The sequence below is a fragment of the Rhyacophila brunnea genome, unplaced genomic scaffold, assembly GCF_057557595.1.
Source record: "Rhyacophila brunnea isolate RB1 unplaced genomic scaffold, BYU_Rbru_1.0 scaffold_11, whole genome shotgun sequence".
In the NCBI taxonomy this organism is placed as follows: domain Eukaryota; kingdom Metazoa; phylum Arthropoda; class Insecta; order Trichoptera; family Rhyacophilidae; genus Rhyacophila; species Rhyacophila brunnea.
This window is the reverse complement of record NW_028232763.1, coordinates 26,337,398-26,357,292: the sequence shown is the minus strand read 5'-3', so window position 1 is coordinate 26,357,292 and position 19,895 is coordinate 26,337,398. Positions and strand designations below refer to the sequence as shown.

Genomic DNA, 19,895 nt, shown 5'->3' with positions numbered 1-19,895 from the left:
TGCGGGTGGCGGGTGAAAATGACGCCTGTCAAACGAAATATTAATTGTCATATAAATCCAACATACGTCCATTTTATGTTCTGTTTATTTTTCTATTAGTAACAATAATAATATATTCATTGACATGTTTTCTTTTTAAAGTAAATGGGTAACGTTTTTAGTCATCTTTACACGATTTTAGAATTAATTGACCCGTCGCCATCACGCAGCAAAGTGACGTGTTCCCGGGTCAACATTCTCTCAGTGAATGGCAGCGAGTCCAAAATTTCGTCGCGCGTACAGTTGAAAATTATTTGGCGTTTCACTGATGCGTCACCTTACCAAAAACGCCCTGACCTGAATATTATTATTATCTATGACTGAATAATTACTGATTTTAATCGTTATCGCAGTCTATGGTCATCGCGTTATGGCAACCATAGACTAATATACTTTTAATGGCAACACTGTGCTGTCAGAACGCCGGATTATTACTGTTTTGACAAACGAATACATGTGACTTAATTTAGTAATATTCTGTAAGTAACACAATTTGTTTTTCATACAATGAACGACATGGAACCGCCTTCTATTGACGATGTGTTTCAGGCAGTTTTCACACTTTATAATGATCCAAATCCTCAAGAAAAAGAAAAAGCTTCTGTGTGGTTAGGAAAATTACAAAAATCGGTGAGTTTGTTAAGATTTACAACATTATTATGTATGAAAAGCATTCATAACGAATCAAGCATTAACTGTGCTATAATATTATCAAATGATATGCTGATATTTATGATATTACATACTTTATTTGCAGTTACATTCTTGGAAGATATCGGATGAACTATTGCAACAGAAAAGAAATTTAGAATCATGCTATTTCGCGGCTCAGACGATGAGAACAAAGATTCAGCATTCGTTCCACGAATTGCCCCCGGAAGCCCACTCTTCTCTGAGAGATTCCTTGTTAGAACATATCAGTCTAGTAACGCACGCCACCAATTCGGTGATAGTGACGCAGTTATGCTTGGCTTTGGCAGATTTAGCTTTGCAGATGTCTTCGTGGACGAATCCCGTCGAAGACTTAGTGAAGAAGTATGCCTCCAGCAACGTGTGGGCGTTGCTGGAAATCATGACCGTGATCCCCGAGGAGGTGATGTCCCGTTCGTTAAGACTGGGTGCCAATAGAAGAAATGAAATCAAGCAATACCTTTTGGCTAATTCTACTACCGTCAACGGATTCTTAGAACAAACTTTAAATAATTCAGGCCAAAATACTCAAGTCTCCATAAAAATCATCAAATGCCTGACGTCGTGGATCTCGATCAAAGCTATCAGTCTTAATGGAATCTGCGAGAATGGAATTGTCGCTCATTCGTTTCAAGTGCTGGGCGATCACATGGCGTTCGCCGGTCTCCATGAAGCGGCCGCAGACTGTATTTGCATTTTGCTCAAGTGCTTGGAAGAAAACAACAACAATGAAATGGTGGAGCGAATCATATTCAGCAGCGTCGCTTCGCTGGACGGCAGCTACCATCTGGCGGTCGCCCACGAAGATCAAGAGAAAGCTATAAACTACAGTCGAGTCTTCACCGAACTCGGGGAGTCTTTCTTGGACAAAATCGTCAACTACGATAATGCCAAAGAACAGAGTCACTTTGCCATCAAAGCGCTGGATTTGGTTCTTATTTGTGTCGGCCATCACGATTATGAAGTTGCTGAAATATCATTTAATCTGTGGTATCGTCTGTCTGAAAATCTTTATAAAAAAGATGACGAGGCTCTCTCTAATATCTTTAAACCATATGCTGAACGCTTGGTTAGCGCTTTATGTAGACATTGCCAAATGGAACCGGACCATCAGGGGTTATTGGACAAAGAGGACGAATTTGATGTAAGTGGTCAACTTATCATATTTCATGTCATAGTCATATTTCCAATTCAGTAAGACTGTCATAATATAGTAAGATTGATTGACGGATAAATCTATTTTACTTAATTCACTCTATCAGTAAGCTATGAATGAATTATATTCAAAATATTTCAGTAAATTAGTACACTAATGATGTCTTATGTTGAAAATTGGAAATTATTGCATTATCAGCAAAGTGCAATCGCTGCAAAAATGAATGAAAAAAATCGGTGTGTGTGCTTATGTACGCGCGTTAGAAGTTATACTTCTTTGGCGTAACAAAACAAAAACAAAACTTGTGATAACCTAGATTCTTCGACTAGCTCTTAATAATCTTGTTAAATTACACACTCAAGAAAAGGGACTGCTTATTAGAACGCCGTTGGTTTATTTCTATACACTTTTACTTATATTACTAAATTATATAATTCTGTGGCTATTTGGCAGAAGCAGATATGACCATTTCACCTACTTTTCAGGGGAGCAATTTGAATGTTGTGTGTCTTGTGATAAATCCTATGCATTTAATTATGAAAGAAAGTTAATGTAATATTATGAAGACATGAACTGAGTTTTAATTACTTATTAGCATTTGTATTTAAATAGTACAGTTTTTCTTAAAAATCACTTTAAAGAACATATCAGGTTTTGGCAAATTCAATTTTAAAAATAATGTACCATATCTCACACATATCTAGGTTAGGCATATTATTATTTTAAAGTTACAGGTAGCTTAAAAATAACATCCAGGTTTTAATCGTCTTCGCTGGTTTCAGTATCACCATAATTGGGTACAGAAGGTTGCGTTTCAAGTAAATTATAGAAAGTATGATACACGGGATCTATCAAATACATCATGCTCAGTAAGTCCTTCTTTTTTTGAGGATTTATTGGGGCAGGTGCCATATGAGTCCTCGGTATTATAGGAATATGTGGACGCCCTCTGGTATTCCTTAATAACTGCATTGTTCTGAAGGGCTCCTCATCATTCAGAGAGTATTTGAATTTTATATCACCGACTTGTTTTTCATACCGTAGCCACTTTATACTGTGCCAATTGATCGGTTGCCCTTCAACACATTTTAACTTCTTAATGAAAGTGGTTTTCAGTAAGTCTGAATAAGAGAGAAAAGTTTCTGCTGACATTTCCACCACATTAAACGGATGTTTGCCTCGTACAGTTCGTACAAATTGGTACCAGTCTTGTGGGATGCTAATGTTAAGTTCAATAGATTTTTTAGCTTTTTCTATGCGGGCATGATCCGTGTCGCATTCCATTCTGGTGTGTCCCACTTCCAAGAATTTGTGGTCTATAGAATGCACGTGTTCAGATTCACTGACAAAATAAGACAATGCTGAAGAAAAGTTTATGTTTTTGTTTTGCCCTGGACAGGAGTCTGAATAGGCTACTATATTAGTTACTGTTTCTTGAAGATTCTGCAAATGCTGTACGAAGCACGATGCTATTTGATCAGATCCCTGACCAGCAATCCCTTCATGCCACATGTAACAGCTTGCGGTATCTGTTTTACAATCTCTAATTGTAAAATTATAAGTCCACAGTTGCCTTTTATAGTACACTATGTTGGTATTCAGGGAAGGCTTGGCAGGCCTTGTTGCAAATCAAAAACTAGCATTCGAGTGGACTGACTAGTTTTAGATAACAATTTGTCGTGTTCTGTCTTCTTATATGATTCATCAGCCTTAGCCAAGTGTTCGTTTTTTTTTCATTAAGTTCAGCTTTCCTTTCTAAATCATTTGCACACTTAATCTGAATGTTATATGTATCACATACTTTACAAGTGTCTATACTAGGACTTTTAAATTTGTAGCCTAGTTCACGAAAAATTGAAGCATATTTAGAATATGTAAAAGGTACTCGTATTTTCTGTTGAGAAGTCCGTTCATTTTTATACATATCATACACCTTTGCAATATTAAGTTGCGGAGATAAATATAGCCTGCTTGTATGTCTTCGGGAGTAGTGACTTTGGTATTTCGGAAACCTGTTAATATGATTAGTTACTTCAATTTCTTCAATGTTATTTTTATTGTGTGGTTCGTGACGCCCTCTTTGGTCACCGTCTATGATTCCTGTTTCCGAGCTGTGTTTTTTCACAATTGCGACATCAATTTTATTTCGGGATACGCCAAAAACATTCTGAAACATCTTCTTGCGAACTTTTACTAAATTTACTTTATAAATAGCTGTAATCATGCGTTCTTTTACTTGACCACCTTTGCCTTTTCCTTTCCTCTCTATTAATTTGTCATTAATGGTAATGTTGTCTGCGAAGAATTGTTCAGCCGTGTCTTTACTATTGATTCCCAGAATTTTTGCGAACATATCCTTCTGATTGTTTTCACTAAGCATGCTAAAACATTTATAACGGCAACAGGACTCTAATGGAATAAACAGCTTTTCAGGTTTAGCCACACCACCACGAGTTTTATACTCTTTGCCGCAGTCTTTCAAGTTCTTCATGTACCTTCTTTTATTCTTGATTTTTTCTTGAGATGAATTCGTGCTTCGAGATGTAGATGTACACGGATTATAAGAGCTGTTAGCAGAATTTCTTCTAATCTGTTGAGCAAGGGGTTCGTCATCCGACGAGGCAAAGTTTTGTTGAGATTCGGTAATTTGAATATCATGATCTGCTTGCGACACAGACATTGGAATCGCGTGTTCTGTGGCTTGCTCATCTAGTACTGCATTTTCACTGCGCCATGTTGAGGATAGAATATCAGAGTTGTCAATTTCAGTTATTATAAGACATTATAATAAAAAAACTGTTCCTACAAAAAACAGTAACTACCAAAACAGCAGCCATATCTTGTTTTGGCAAATAGAATACATTGATTATATTCAATACTTATTATTTTGCCAGAAGCAGATATGGTACCATATCTTGTTTTGGCAAATATGACTTGCTTAATTTTAAACATATCTGAAACTTGTTTCGTTGATTATGAAGTCAGTAGAAGAGATAAGCCATATCTGATTTTGGCAAATAAAAATATAGACATAGAAGAACAAATCTGCATTTAAACCTCAAAACACCAAAAATCGACATATCTGCTTCTGCCAAATAGCCACAGAATTATTTATCGTTGTTTTTATTTTTAAAGTAAGAACTGCCACTATGACGTTTAATAGTTTGTTTACGTAAGGAATTGCAAATGGCCGACAATAATAAATTCGTTTCCTAGGCAACGGAACAATTCTTCATACATATAATAATAAATTCGCTGCCAAATTGGAAAAATAAAAAATATTTCGTATTTTTCTATAATTCTAGCTACCTGGTAACTTCAATTTATGGATTAATGACACATGGTATTTGCACAGATTTTAATTTGAAAGAATTGTATCGGAAATTTGGTAGGCTATCATAGGAAACGAAATTAATGAAAATCAAAAAAAAAAAAAAATTTTTCAACATTTAAATATTTTATTTTCACAATATATTGCACAAACTTTCAATATATCAATCAAAGAATTACCAAGATATTACAATACTGTGGTCAATATTAATCAATATCAAACAAATATATTCTTGGATCATTTTCTTGTTATGTTTGTGTACTACCTATATTGTATAGAATAGTGATTATTGCACAATATCAAATGTGAAAACACATCGATAATATGAGTCTTTCAACAACTATAAACCTTGCTTAATGATTTAGCGTCCGGCAGAGTAGTTGGACAGTATACAATTAGTAAAAAATAATAATTAATTGATTATTAATACATGTCAATTCTTCTGACAGGCCTTGTAATTAGAATTGCATATCTACTTACTGATTCAAATTGTTATATCTGTGTTCTTATTCACGCATTTCATTCGTCCATGTGGCACCCAGGTGTCCATGGTTCAGTATCCCTTCGTATAAGTTGTAAAACCTCAGAAATTACATATTGAAAAAATTAAGTTTAAAAAATGTTTAAAATTCTAATCGGTGTAAGGTTTCTTTCTAATAATTATATTTTTGAGGTTTTTTAAGTTAATAGTATAACTACATAATAATTTCTTTCAATATAATTACATAATTCGATTGCGCCAAAATATTTCATATTATGCCAACGAGTAAAATGTTCAGGAAATGTAAAAACTTGATTGGTAAATGTATGTGTGTAAACAGTGTTTTGTAACATACTAAATTAGGTTTATAGCTAACACAGAAATTCAAATTTCATTGAAATGTAATATTTTTTTATCGAAAATGATTTGTACTGTGTTATTGAGAATTGATAATCTTTTGTATTTCAAGGTGTTTCGACAAAGAGTTTTGGATCTGACGAAAGATATAGTATTCATAATCGGCTCCAGCCATTGTTTCAAACAAATGTTCATATCGCTGCAAGGATCCGAAGTGAGCTGGGAGCAAACCGAGGCTGCCCTTTATATTATGCAAGCAATAGCAAAAAACATTCTTCCGTAAGTAATAATTAGTTTGTCTTCTTTCTGTGCCAAATCTGTCATCGGTAGAGGTTGTAATCGACAACTTTTGTCTCAAAAAAATAATGAAAAGATTTGATACTCGTTTCACGAATTTTTTTATTAAATGTCAAGATTCTCATTAATCAAGAAATTCTCAAAAAATGATGTTCTCGAGAATTGGAGAAAATTTCAATTCAATCCGGTGAAACCTACAAAATATACTGTATTTCCTCGATTATAAGATGTAGCCTTATTTTTATATACCAATAATAAAAAATAAAAACATAATGTAAACTTTACTATAACAGACAAAGTCAAACAATTACAATAAAAAGGATTTAAAAATAGGCATATTATTTATGTACTCAGCACCATCAGAGTCTGAAATTTCTTCAGATTCAGTATCCGATTTTTCTGAATCACTTTTCGAACCAGAGTCATCGTCTGCGTCTTCCCACAAAATGTCACCTCTGTGCCATTAAGAGCATTAGTGATGCAGCATTTCTTGAAAGAATATTCCACTACTAATAATCAGTGATGATTCATCACAACCGCAGAATTTTACAGCGATTGTAAGACACCATCGATTATAAGATGCACCCCGAATTCAGAGACACCAAAATAGGAAAAAAACATACATCTTATAATCGAGGAAATATCGTCGGTGTTTTGTAAAAAGGGCGAATTAACCAAAATACTATTTTACAAGAGGAGGATTTTTAACTATTGACATTTATTTGTTTATGACTTGTAGATGATTATAATTATCTAACAAATTTATAATAAAGCTTAGAAAGAATACTGTTATTATAAAATATTTTAAAAGGCTTAATACGTCACATTCACTTTTTATTCGTAATTTTAATTAATTTAATTTTAGTCGATTATCGTTTTGAAGTACTTTCCGGTGGAGATACAAATTCACCGTTTTTACACAACAAAGCTAGTGGGGTATATATTGTATTTTCATTAAAATCTCGATTTCGCCAAAATGGTTGATTTGCCCTTTTTACAAAACATTGACGATATGGTAAATACAATAATTGGAAAGGAAATCTAGAAAAATTTTATTAAATTTAGTTAGAAAACCTAAATATTAATTTTGATTGATGTTTTTTTGCACCGGTTCAGAGAGGAATATGAGGTTGTTCCAAAAGTGGTGGAGGCCATCTTAGGGATGCCGGACACGGCGCACATTGCTGTGAGATACACATCGATCTTGCTTCTTGGCCAGCTGTGTGAATGGATTGAACAACATCCGGAGTGCTTGCAAGCGACTCTGGAATGTTTGCTGCTGGCATTGCAACACCAAGCGTTGGCTTCTGCTGCGGCTCACTCACTACAGGTATTATAATTGTATAATTGAAGGGTTGTTTGCTTTTCGAATTGACAAGTGATATTAGACATTATCAATAGAAACCCTTGATCCCGTATGAAGACAAATAAGCGTAAACCATCAGGCAAGATTTTTATAAAAAATAAAAATGATTGTAACTTGATTTTTTTTAAATTTATATCAAATCGAACTTAGATGCGGTCACAACACCAAAACTCGAATCAATTTAAATAAAAAAGATTTCAAGTGACATTCATTTGTATTTTCTAAGAAAATAAATGTTTTTTAAATTAGAATCTAGATACAACTTTCAAAAATTGTTTTACAAAAAAAAAAAACACACATTTTTATATCCCTATCTTGTTTCTTAAATTCCAGAGCATTTGCAGTGCATGTAGAAATCATATGGACGTTCATTTGACTGGACTACTTCAGATTGTCCGCAGTCTGGAATCGTTCTGTCTGTCGTTGGATGCCGCCATCGACCTGTTGCGGGGTGTCGCCGCTATTATCGGTTGCCTACCACACGAACAGGTACTCATAAGTCACATGATTGTTTCGCAGAACATCAATTTAATAATGTATGATTTAAGCATACTACTACATTATAACAGAGAGAGTTATATAAACATTTTCTATTCCAACACTTGATTATATGAATTGGTAACTTTGGAAAGGCTAATATTCTCTGTACTGGCAATACTGAATACATTGTAAATAAATGCAAATAGTTATAGTACCTGTTACTAATGCCCATGTTTTGGAAATATTAATGGTTCATTGTAAAAAAAATCATTTAGGTTTGTAACACTAATACTACTACAATGCTAAAGGCTCATTTACACGAGTCACTGCGGATGGTAATCGCGGATGATCCTCTGCAGGGAATTGGATTCAGGCATTCACTTTTTGTTTACATGTGTCACCGAAAGTGAAATACTCGATTCATTCCAAAATGGCGTCAAGTGTAATAGCGAACACAGAAATCACAGAAACAGCAACCAAGACCCACAAAGCAACACTTTGTTTATTACAATCAGTATGTACTATCAAATATGATGTGGACTGCAGGAACATCAGTTCTATTTAACCGGTTTGTTTTCAATTATTCAAAACGACAGTTTACGTGCCTATGTAAATATGACAGTACTCAGTGCGCATGCGCGAAATCAACCGCAGTGACCCAAAAATGGTCCAAAGTAGAACAAGTTCAACTTCATTCACTTTTGATTCCGGATGATCACTTTCGATGATTCGTTGATGAGTGTGTGTTTACACGGTTCACTGCGGATGATTCCTCCGCGATGATCGTCAAAAGTGAACCATGTAAACGGGACTTTACTAACTTCAATCATTGAAGCCTTAGTGATCATTTTTTGAGTTTCACTTTTCATAATATATAAAGATTATAAAGGCTCGATCGATATAGAGTAACATTATCCATAGCTAAAGAACGTGTTGGTTTGGAAACAAATATAATGTAGATTGGTGGGTAGCTGTTTCGATAAAGCCGTTGTATTTACTTGAGTTTCATTGGTATTGTCTTAAAATGGTTTTTTTCTATTTATAAAAATAACAAAACTTAAATACAATGCTATGAATGGGCTAAGAAGTGTGAGAGGGAATTGCATATACATCACTAAGCGATTAAGTGTAGTGTGCATGAGAGGGATGTAACGTGGGTGTTCTATTTATGCGATCGCGCAACAAAGACACAAATTTAATGAACATGCGTCAAAAAGAGAAAGGTTATTATTAGCTGTGTATACCTTTGGCAAATAGAGAGAGAGGGTGTATGTGTCTGCTGTGCAGTGTTGAGCTGCGTTACAGACAGATAGATAAATCAAGACAAATATAATATAATGTAGTCAGAAATGTGCAGTGGGCTAAAATAAATGGTATGGAGATTGTGCACAACTGATATAAATTAATGACATTCAATTATCATTTTAAAAACCATATTATTATAGAAACTGCCCAATCGAAAATTCACTATAATGTATCTGAATTTTTACCTGTGCTGCCAACTCGTCATTTTCCTTGCTAGATCTAGCATTTTTAATAACCATCTAATTTGCAAAATACCCATTTGGCAGATGGAATTAAATCTAGCAGTTTTTGACACTAAAATTTCTCATAAAAAAGATAAAATATTACACCAATATTTACTTTCAAGTTAAGATTTTTTACTAGACTTTTTATACAATATAATATGTAAACAATCAATGAAATTTACCTGTACGATATTTAAGCGATGACCAAAATATTTCATACATACATTAATATTTAGTTGTATGACTTATTTATTAGTTGTCAAACAATGAATTCTTTTTCAACCTCTTCTCATGAAAATCATATATTTTTTTGATGAAAAGCTTATTATTATAAGAATTTATCTAATTTTATTACCTTGTGTGGCATGTGTTAATCAACATGATATTATAACCGCAAAAATAACCTAATAAACCTAACACATGATTTTTGCCATCTAATTATAATATATATACATAGCAGTTTTGATTATATTATGTTGAGGTATTAAAACAAACATTATTTAATATTATAATAATTACTATGAACTCTTTTCTCTCCGAACAGATTACATCAACGATGCGAGAAGTGTGCCTTGTCCAGCTGGCGCCGTTGGCCACTCTCTGCACTGTCAATGTGGCAATTAGTAAAAATACTTCTTCCGATCCTACCCTATGGCTCGACAGACTGGCCGCTTTATTCCGCTACTGTAGGTTAAGCGTTGAAAATGGACAGACGCATCCCTGTCTGCCGGTGCTCAGTGACGTGTGGCCTGTTCTATCAACAACAATGGATAGGTGAGTAATCTATGTACTTTATTAACCTTATAGCGGCCCGTGACGTACGACTTGCGTCATAGTAGATCGCGCGACACACGCCCGTGACGTACGAAATACGTATTCATATTTTCGCGCCTTTTTAAATGTCAAATCGACTTTTTCTCAATTTTAAAAGTTTTCAAAGTTCTAACCAGTAGTTGACCATTTAAGAAAAAATTCAACAAAAATAACGATTAACGTTTAGCATTACACCGAATGTTGGCAAAGCAAGTCTACTCATAATGGATCAAATGTCTTAATTAATATGACAAGACAAAAATTAAGAAAGGGTCTGTTACAAAAAAATTGTGTTAAATTTTTCAAAACCATGTTTTTGTTCCAGTAGTTGACCATCCAAAAAATTGAAAGTTCCAGTAATTGACCACTATATGTTTCAGTAGTTGACCATGTCTAATCAGGGGTTCCAGTAGTTGACCACTATATTTTTCAGTAGTTGACCATGTCTAATCAGAAGGCTTTATGGCAAATCTGTCATCAGAGTTGCCTCAGGGCTTCCTGTCAGACCACTCTAACCCATAGCTACTTGAATCAACTTGGTAGCAATGGGCGATTCAGTAACAAATTACATAGGATAGGATTTTGTTTGACAGCCAATCATCAGCTTTGTTCGGGTAACAAAAGGTGCAAAATTAGTTACTTCAAACTAAAAATACAAAAATATATTTATTTTAGCAACTAAGTACATACATACTACATAGTAACGCATAGGCTCAGTACTTACCAAAATAAAACTTAACATAAAAATCCTTAGATATTCCGGAACTAAATAAACATTACGAGTTTTGCTTACTTGTGTCGGGTCATTTATATGGGATACTACCGCCTTCCATTCATAGCTAAGTACATCGGGTCGCTCTGGCCATTTCCATAGTCTCCCGCACTTGATGAAATAGTAGATTTTACTTTAGAAATATGGACGATTTTCCCCGGGAAGTATTATAATATAATGTTCATTAATGACTTTCATAACGGGCAGCCATCGAGTTTTAGGCTTAAAGCTTTCATCACTAGACGTATGCCATTCACTCTCCGCTGAGTCTGGAATTTCAACACTTGGGTTAGAAGACTCGGAAGAAAAACGCATTTTCTTCTTGACTGCTTTCAATTCCCCCATTTTTTTTCTTCCTTTGCTTGCTCATTTAGTTCTTTCTTTCTTTGCCTCTGCAGCTCGTTCTTTTTTCAACCGTTTCATTTCTTCTTTCTTCCTCTTTTTGTTTAGGAAATACTCCTGGCAAGGTTTACCGGAAACACTGGTGGGGGTTTTTTCCCTTTTTTGCTTTCTTCTTGAATTTTTCTTCCCCTTCACCGGGGAAGAAAAAATGTCTCTTGAATGGACTACGAATATTTGATGGACCAGCCACGGGTTCACTGGCGATTGGAGACGAAGTATCATTACAAATCCTTATACCAACCTTAGGTGCACTGACGATTGGAGACAAATCACCATCACAAGTCATTAGACCAGCCACAGGTGCCCTAGCGATTGGAGATGAAACATCATAATAATTCATAGTATTCAGGCGGCCAAAGACATCATATCATCGGATTCCTCTTCTTGCAATGCCTCATCGATGAGTCTGACCGGGTCAGGTGGAGTGATATTTTCCAACTCATTTTTTACTTTTCGTCACAGTGCGAACAGTGACTTATCATCTTGATCAGGTTCGTTGTTTTTGCGGAATGATTCAAGATTTTCCTCATCAATGTTTTTACTCAGGAACTCTCTCTAAATACCGCTTGGATTCCTCTGATGTAACCATTGAAGGCACACTTTACGATTCTCCTGGTACTGTTACAGCTTAAGGGCTCCATGGACAAAGTCCACATTTTCGATAATTTCTTGAGGAATTCTTTTGTACTTGTAGAGGACTGTCGTTGGTGTGACAGCCCCACCGACACTCCCTGTTACTATGACGGTTATGCATTCTTTATCGTCGGCATTTACCTGCTGGTACACTGTCTCGATTCCTTTTTTGGCTAAAACCCTGCTCCCCTAGGGGCGGCAGTTTATATGAAAGTATGGTGAAGCAGGCAGGTTATATAAAAAAGTATGGTGAGGTAGGCTGATAAACAATTTGCGGCAAAACTAACGTTAACATTATTAATTATATGGGTACGTTATAATGACCAAAGTAAATCCTCCGTGATGCCCTGCATTTTTTTTATCGCGTCGCTATTTCTCGTAAGTTGTCGGCTATTGTTGGCCTGCTTCATTCAGTTGCTATATATTCAGGGCTATAATTCAAGAAATTTTTGTTTTCCGAAGAAAAAATACACAAACCCATTACCCATACAAAAAAAGTTGACGCCTAGGTCATCTACTCGACAGAACCACCCTAGACACTTCTAATTAATAAATAATCATCGTTCCATACTTATGAATGTAAAAATTGTTCAAAACTAAGTGAAATAATTTTATTTAATTTATCTAGTAGGTAGTTGACCACCCTGGTCAACTACTGAAAAAGTATTAAAAAAAGTTTGAGTAGTTGACCCCCCCACAAACTTGCTTCCTTGTAAATATAACTTAAAAATTACAAATGATATCGATACTTCAATATTATGACTGCCCGTATTGCATTAACTTGATATTATGAAGTCAAAAACATTAAATTGCCATATGCTTACATCCACTGATATCCTTAACAATTTACTTAAGAAATACGGCGTGATGTGTTGTTTTCAAATAGCTGCTATGACGCTCCTATGACATATGATGATGTGTTAGTTTCTCAATCCGACCACAGATGGCTTCACCTGTCTCAACTTTACAATTTAGAGCAATCCCGTGTCTACGTTTCTTATTTTGGGCTTTTTATTGAAAAAAGGTCAACTACTGGTACATGGTCAACCACTGGTACATTTACCTTACTTCTTTTTGCTTCAAATGTTTTTTTCATTTTCCCAACATTTGTTAAAATCGATATACAGGCGGACCTCGACTTTCGAACGTTTGACTTTCGCACAATACGCTATTTGGCACATTTTATAAAAATCGTTTTTTTAAAACGTCGCGCTGTGGGGTAAAGATATCCCCGTCTCGCTCGCTCACAAGCAAGTGCATTTCTTACATCACTTGCATCCTGCTCACACCTGTCACTTTGCTTGTGAGCTATCTAGGATAGGTTTAGTGAGTGAGAAACGGAAAAACTGCAGTGTTGATACGAACAAAAAGAAATCAAGAACTCATAAACTTCACACGATCGAGACAAAGATGGAAATTATTAGACATCCTGATAGCGGAGAATCGGATAGCGGACGTTCGTATGATACAAACAGGTCTACGATATGTTATGATAATTGTGGAAATATATCTTTAAAGATTGTTTCCAAAAAACACGGTATAGTTATGGATGAAATGGAAAAATCTTTACCATCACGGATCGATGACCAACATCAAACAGATGTCCCTGTGAGTATTTCAATTATCTTAGGCTCTTAGTTTGCACAAAGATTGGAAGGAGTTTTTCTTTTCATAATATTAAAATTACTGGAGAATCGGCTGAAGCGGATAAAAATGCTGCAAAAGAATTTATTTCCTCATTAACAAAAATTATCGAAGATGGAGAATATTCCTATAATAGAGCTAAGAATATTCTAGCCAAATATTTAATGTAGATAAGACAGGTTTATTTTTGAAAAAAAATGCTTAGTCGTACATTCTTATCGAAGGAAGAATCAGTTGCCCCTGGGCATAAACCTTCTAAAAGCCGATTGACATTGCTTCTTGGTGGAAACTTAGCTGGTGATTTAAAATTGATGCCAATGTTAATTTATCATCCAGAAAATCCCAGAGCATTGAAAGTGAAAGATAAAGAATTGCTTCCAGTCATTTGGTAATCAAATAAAAAAGCCTGGGTTACTGCGTTAATATTTAAAGATTGGTTTACTTTACATTTCGAACATTAAGGGCGTACGTGCTCAGCGTGGGTCAAAATGGAGCTTTTATTCTATTTTCAAAGCATGATCCTGGACATTCCTTAAACGTTGTAGATAATCTATTTATATAATTTTGAAGCCTTATTATCCTTTATATTTATTTTAAACATTTGATGACTGCATAAAGTATTTTTATTACATAAAATAGTATTCTTTTAAACCTCTCACTCTAATGTTTTAGAATATAGTCATATTTCAGTACATAAATGTGCAGTGGTGTTAAGATTTTTTACATTTATTAATTTTTAAACGCATTTATAAAACCATCAGTATAATTTATGTCGACATTATTATAGTGAAATATTTACGATAAAAAATTATATTGATAATCTCTGTGATTCCAAATTTGACAAGAATTAGGCATTTTATTATTCAAAAAATGGGCAAGATTAACACATTTGAAGATAATTCTAAAGATACTAATTATAAGCTATGTCTTTGACCATTGAAGTGTGATAAACATCCTACAAATAATGATTGCTTTAAAATAATTATTGACCTAAGAATAAGGTAGTGTTTTTTTGAAATACTCCCATTTCTTTTGGCATCCCCATTGGTTAAGCTACAACATATGGCTGTAGCCATAATTTAACAAACTAAAACTGAAGTAGGGAGCAAGAACATTTGAACGCGCGGGTTTGAACATGTACCTGACCGAAAAAATTTTTTTTTTTTTAAACGGTAAAATTATATAAATAGATTATCTATAACGTTTAAGGAATGTCCAGGATCATGCTTTGAAAATAGAATAAAAGCTCTATTTTGACCTACGCTGAGCATGTCCCCCCTTAAGCAATATTTAAAAGTTAATAATTTACCATTTAAAATATTTTATTTAAAATAAGAAAAAGAAGAGTGGGTAACAGTTAACTCTTGATTTTTAAGGTAAACACCCGCAAACCCCACTTAAACATGTCTTTTAAACGCCTCTTAAACATCTTATATTTACTTGATAAATAAATATTTTAAAATACACATAATTAATTTTTTTTTTACTTCCCTCTACTTTTGTACATTTAACATTCGCACACACTTTCAGGAACCAATTATGTGCGAAAGTCAAGGTCCTCCTGTACAGTAAAACCTCGTTAATACGAATTCCACGCTATCGAAAATCGAAAAAAAATCGAATTACGAAATGTGAAATGTATGAGGAAAAATAATTTTGATTTTTATTAATTTCGTTTACAATCACAGATTTGCCAACCAAATTTCCAATACAATTCTTTCAAATTAAAATCTAGGTAGGTATTTATCATCATTTATTTTGTTAAGCTAGAATTATAAATAATTACAAGATAAAAAGAACTTTTTATATACCACGTTTTTAAATTCTGTGGAATCATATAAACTTGACTTATCTATTAATAAATACTTTTTTTAAATTTTTTTGATGAATTATCCTATCAACTTGAAAGAAAATGATCAAATGCGTAATAAAGACAGCAATTATAAGAAATTTTCAAACATTTATTAATTGAATAACATATATGAGATTTTTGAAACTTGTACTTGATATGAAGTAAAAAACAAGAAAGCGAGTTAATTCTATTTTCAAAATCGTCGAACGTTGTTACGCAAAAGTGCAAGCATTGAATTTGATCGAAGCGCCACCTTGCGGATTTTTTCCGAACTGACTTTCCATACAAAACAGAATTAACTGAAATTGAATTCAATTCTGCTTAAAGATGGCTAAAAGTATTAAAAGAATGCATTGTCATCATGTTTTGATATATTCTAAAAGTTTCAAATGTCTAGCTAGTCCGGAAGTTAGTTAAAAATTGATTGCAAGATTTTTACTGGACAAATAAGAAAACGAGCTAATAAAAATGTGGTAAAAAAAATATGAAATATTTTTCATTTTTCCAATTTGTCAACACAATTTTGTTGTTTGGCATTGCTTCTCTAGTAAAACTACGTGAAAATCCAGTAAACAATCAACAATTAAATACCTACAGCCCTGCAACATATGAGTTATTGTTTTTTCTTTGAGTGGAATGCAGTTGTGCCTCTGATGACATACCGCTCCGCTGTGTGTGTTAATGGGTCATAAAATGTCAGGCTTATTTTTATTACTAGTGTTGTTGCAGGGGAGGTCTCAATTATATAACTTGAAATTTTTGAAATTCATTTATACACATTTATATTTTTATAAAAATCAATGTGTTTTAAAATTAATTAATAATTAATTATTAGTCAAAAATCTCTTGACATTATAGAAAACTTAATTAACTAAATTTTAATAATAAATATGTATAAATGGGATCCTTTAAAAAATTCTTTAACTTAAAATGAAAAATATTTTTATTTTTAATGTTTTCTGATACATATTTATTAATTAATACAGTTTAAATTGTAAATTACTAAAAATATATCACAAATTGCAAACTTCGTATTTTTCCGCTAGGTGCCTCTGGTAGGTAGAGGATTCGCCTTAAATCTCTTTGTCACTTATAGTAATATGTTAATTTATGTCCAGTACCATACGTAACTGAAAATCGCTAAAAATTGAGATATGTTAAGATAGATGCGGTTTTGCGATTGGACGACTCTTAATAAAACTGTTCAAGCATGTGAATGTCCACTTGTTATTTTTCATGACTGAATCAACACATCACATGATTTCAAATATATTGAACAGGAGTTTCCTTTCGACTTTCAACATCTGTGTACACCTTCTATAATTTTCGTAAAACTGAATATCCCTCGTCAAAATAAAAATTGCATATACTTTAATAATTATTAAAATATATTTATTTTTTTCCCTTTTTAGTACATGAACAAAATAATAATAAACAAAAAATTAAATTCATTCATAATAAAATATAAATAAAATAAATAAAAGTTATATTATAAATAACATTCATTATAATCAATGAGAAGAATGAAATTGTTTTTGGTGGTTCCCTGGTTGTTAATTTTAATCTGAGATGCGGTTTCACATCCAAAAGCCTGTTCCCTTTTTGACTTAATGTCTATAAAATGCTGAAAAAGCAACTTCACATAGATATGAAGTTGGAAAAGGCAAGATGTATTTCAGGACTTTCTGTGTTAAAACTGGATACATGTTGCATTTGCAACCAGAATAAGATGTTAAAGTACACTCTATATACATTTATTTTTTAAGAATCCGTCTGAAGCTAATTCCAACAATTGCTCTTCTTCCGCATGCGATAAACCTTCTAGCATGGATGTTGTATTAATGCTTGTTACACCAGGCACAGCCAAAGCCTGTTGCAGTGCGTACCCCCACAAAACTCTTCCCGTATCCCAGGGGGTATGCATACCACACTTTGGGAAACACTGCTCTATGGGAAAGTTAGCTATACCGTGGTTTTACATTTCTTAAAATGTGCTTGTAATCTAAAGCAGCTGTCAGTATAAATAATTCAAATATCATCATCTATCATCTAAATCTTAATTCAATTAATAATTCATGATAAATGGCTGACATTAGGACACTGTATGTAGAAAGAAATGACAAGGGGGGGTTTAATTGGTTAGTTGTAAATGGCATATTATTAAGATTTTAAAATATCACCTTTCTATTTATCGGTAGCTTATCTCTACCGAATTAACTGAAATTTAAATAGTAATCTGTCGGTTTATGTTATGGGGTTCTTGCATCCAAAACACATCTAATCATTACAAAACTATCAAACTTCATGTACAAAATCTAAATACCAAGAATCCTCATTTTGTATAGAGGATTTGTTCTTTATTTTCATTTTTTGAATTTCATTGTACATATTTAAGTTTCACAGTTTTTACTGTGTCCTGAAAAAACTTTTTTTTGGTGTCATGAGGTTTACAAGATAGAATGATAAGTCATTATCTTACTATTCGTTTTATATATTTCAGATACAGCAGTGACTTGCGAGTGATGGAGCGACTGTGTAGATGTTTACGGTTTGCTGTCCGAACGCTGGGATGGCAGGGTGCCGCTCTCCTCGAGACACTCTCCAAGCAGATGGTCGTCATCTACGCCACCCAACGGCACAGCTGCTTCCTCTATCTTGGAAGCATTTTGGTGGATGAGTTTTATGGAGACGCGTCGTGCATCCTCAACCTCATGGAGATGCTGCAGGCACTCATCGGCCCCGCTTTCGACCTGCTCCGGCAGCCGTCGGGACTCGGTCAGAACCCTGACACGGTTGACGATCTGTTTCGATTCTGCGGACGCTTCTTGAAGAGAATACCCGTCCACTTTTTACAGAGCCCCGCGCTGAACGCCGTCTTAGAATGCGCCCTCCTGGCATGCTCACTGGCGCACAGAGACGCCAACTCATCAGTAATGAAATTCCTCTTCGACCTGGTGTCGCTGGCCCGTCCGCCCCAGGCGGATCAGCGAAGTGCGGCCCTTGTAGGTGTTGCCCTCACGCACCATGGGGAGGCGCTGGTTGGAAACCTCATCCACGCCAGCGTATTCTGCATCCACTCATACATGTTGTCAGACGTCGCTGAAGTGTTTTGGGAATTGCTCTCCTGGAACAGAGACCTTGTTGCCGGATGGATTGAGACCGCTTTGGGATCGCTGTCACCCCAGAATTCTGCTTCCGCCACGCCTGCTCAGTTAGCGCACTTTCACACCACAGTCACGCAGTAAGTTGCAAGATTTATCGATACACATTCATATGATTCCTTCGATCGTTCCGGCTCAGTGTTACATTAATTGTTTTTTTTTACCGTTTCAGGCCGAAGTCAACTAAGATAATTACTCAATCTCTGAAAGACCTGGCGAGATTATACCACTGAAATGATCCCTGACCACCTATTTATTCTATTCCAAAAAAAATCTCCATACGGAAGGAAGACTTCAATTTTATATTACGAATTTGACTTTAGATTTAAGTTGTAAACTATTTTATATAATTATATAAAATTAGGAAAAATGTTGTTGTATAAAACATTTATGACACAAATTTTGTATTTGCGTGTTTTCTTTTCCTTCCATCTTAACATTTTAATTAACTTACAATATGGACCCATATGTATAATAATATAATATTATGTATCAAAAGCTAATTTAATTACAATGAAAGTTTTTAAGGATACAAAATACAAATGTTCCATACATTCAATTTTATGTCTTCATTCACTTTTTACTTCAAAGCCCAATTAAAGGGCAAGCTGATCAAATCATAAGCACAATTATGAATGTCTCTTATGATATTTTTTCCTACAAAATCATTCTTTGGCTTTCTTAAAAAGTTGCAATTTGACAATTTCACACTGAAAAACAATCCATAATTGGAGAATTAGTCATCATGTACCTATTATTAAATTAATATTTTTATCATACTACATGGTACTACTATATACCTACATGAAAAAATACATTCTTGGGGCACGTCAATAATTTATGCATCCGGAAAAATATAACAGACTAATGCGGGTCAGAGGGATCCATTGAG

At 34.2% G+C, this 19,895-nt stretch overlaps 1 protein-coding gene across 1 annotated transcript; it reads left to right on the top strand.

Annotated features, from left to right (window-relative positions):
• The first annotated feature begins 436 nt into the window (after positions 1–436).
• Tnpo-SR (transportin 3) lies at positions 437–19,560 on the top strand. Its single transcript, XM_085960195.1, has 8 exons — positions 437–669; positions 797–1,873; positions 6,167–6,333; positions 7,468–7,681; positions 8,051–8,206; positions 10,271–10,500; positions 18,343–19,083; positions 19,176–19,560. The coding sequence occupies exons 1-8, from the start codon at positions 547–549 to the stop codon at positions 19,234–19,236; spliced, it is 2,769 nt and encodes a 922-aa protein (XP_085816321.1). The 5' UTR covers positions 437–546; the 3' UTR covers positions 19,237–19,560.
• Positions 19,561–19,895: the final 335 nt, after the last annotated feature.

Coding starts and splice junctions, on each gene's coding strand:
- Tnpo-SR (XM_085960195.1), top strand. CDS start 547: ATGAACGACATGGAACCGCCTTCTATTGACGATGTGTTTCAGGCAGTT. Junction 7,682..8,050: donor CTGCGGCTCACTCACTACAG/GTATTATAATTG, acceptor CTTAAATTCCAG/AGCATTTGCAGTGCATGTAG. Junction 19,084..19,175: donor TTTCACACCACAGTCACGCA/GTAAGTTGCAAG, acceptor TTACCGTTTCAG/GCCGAAGTCAACTAAGATAA.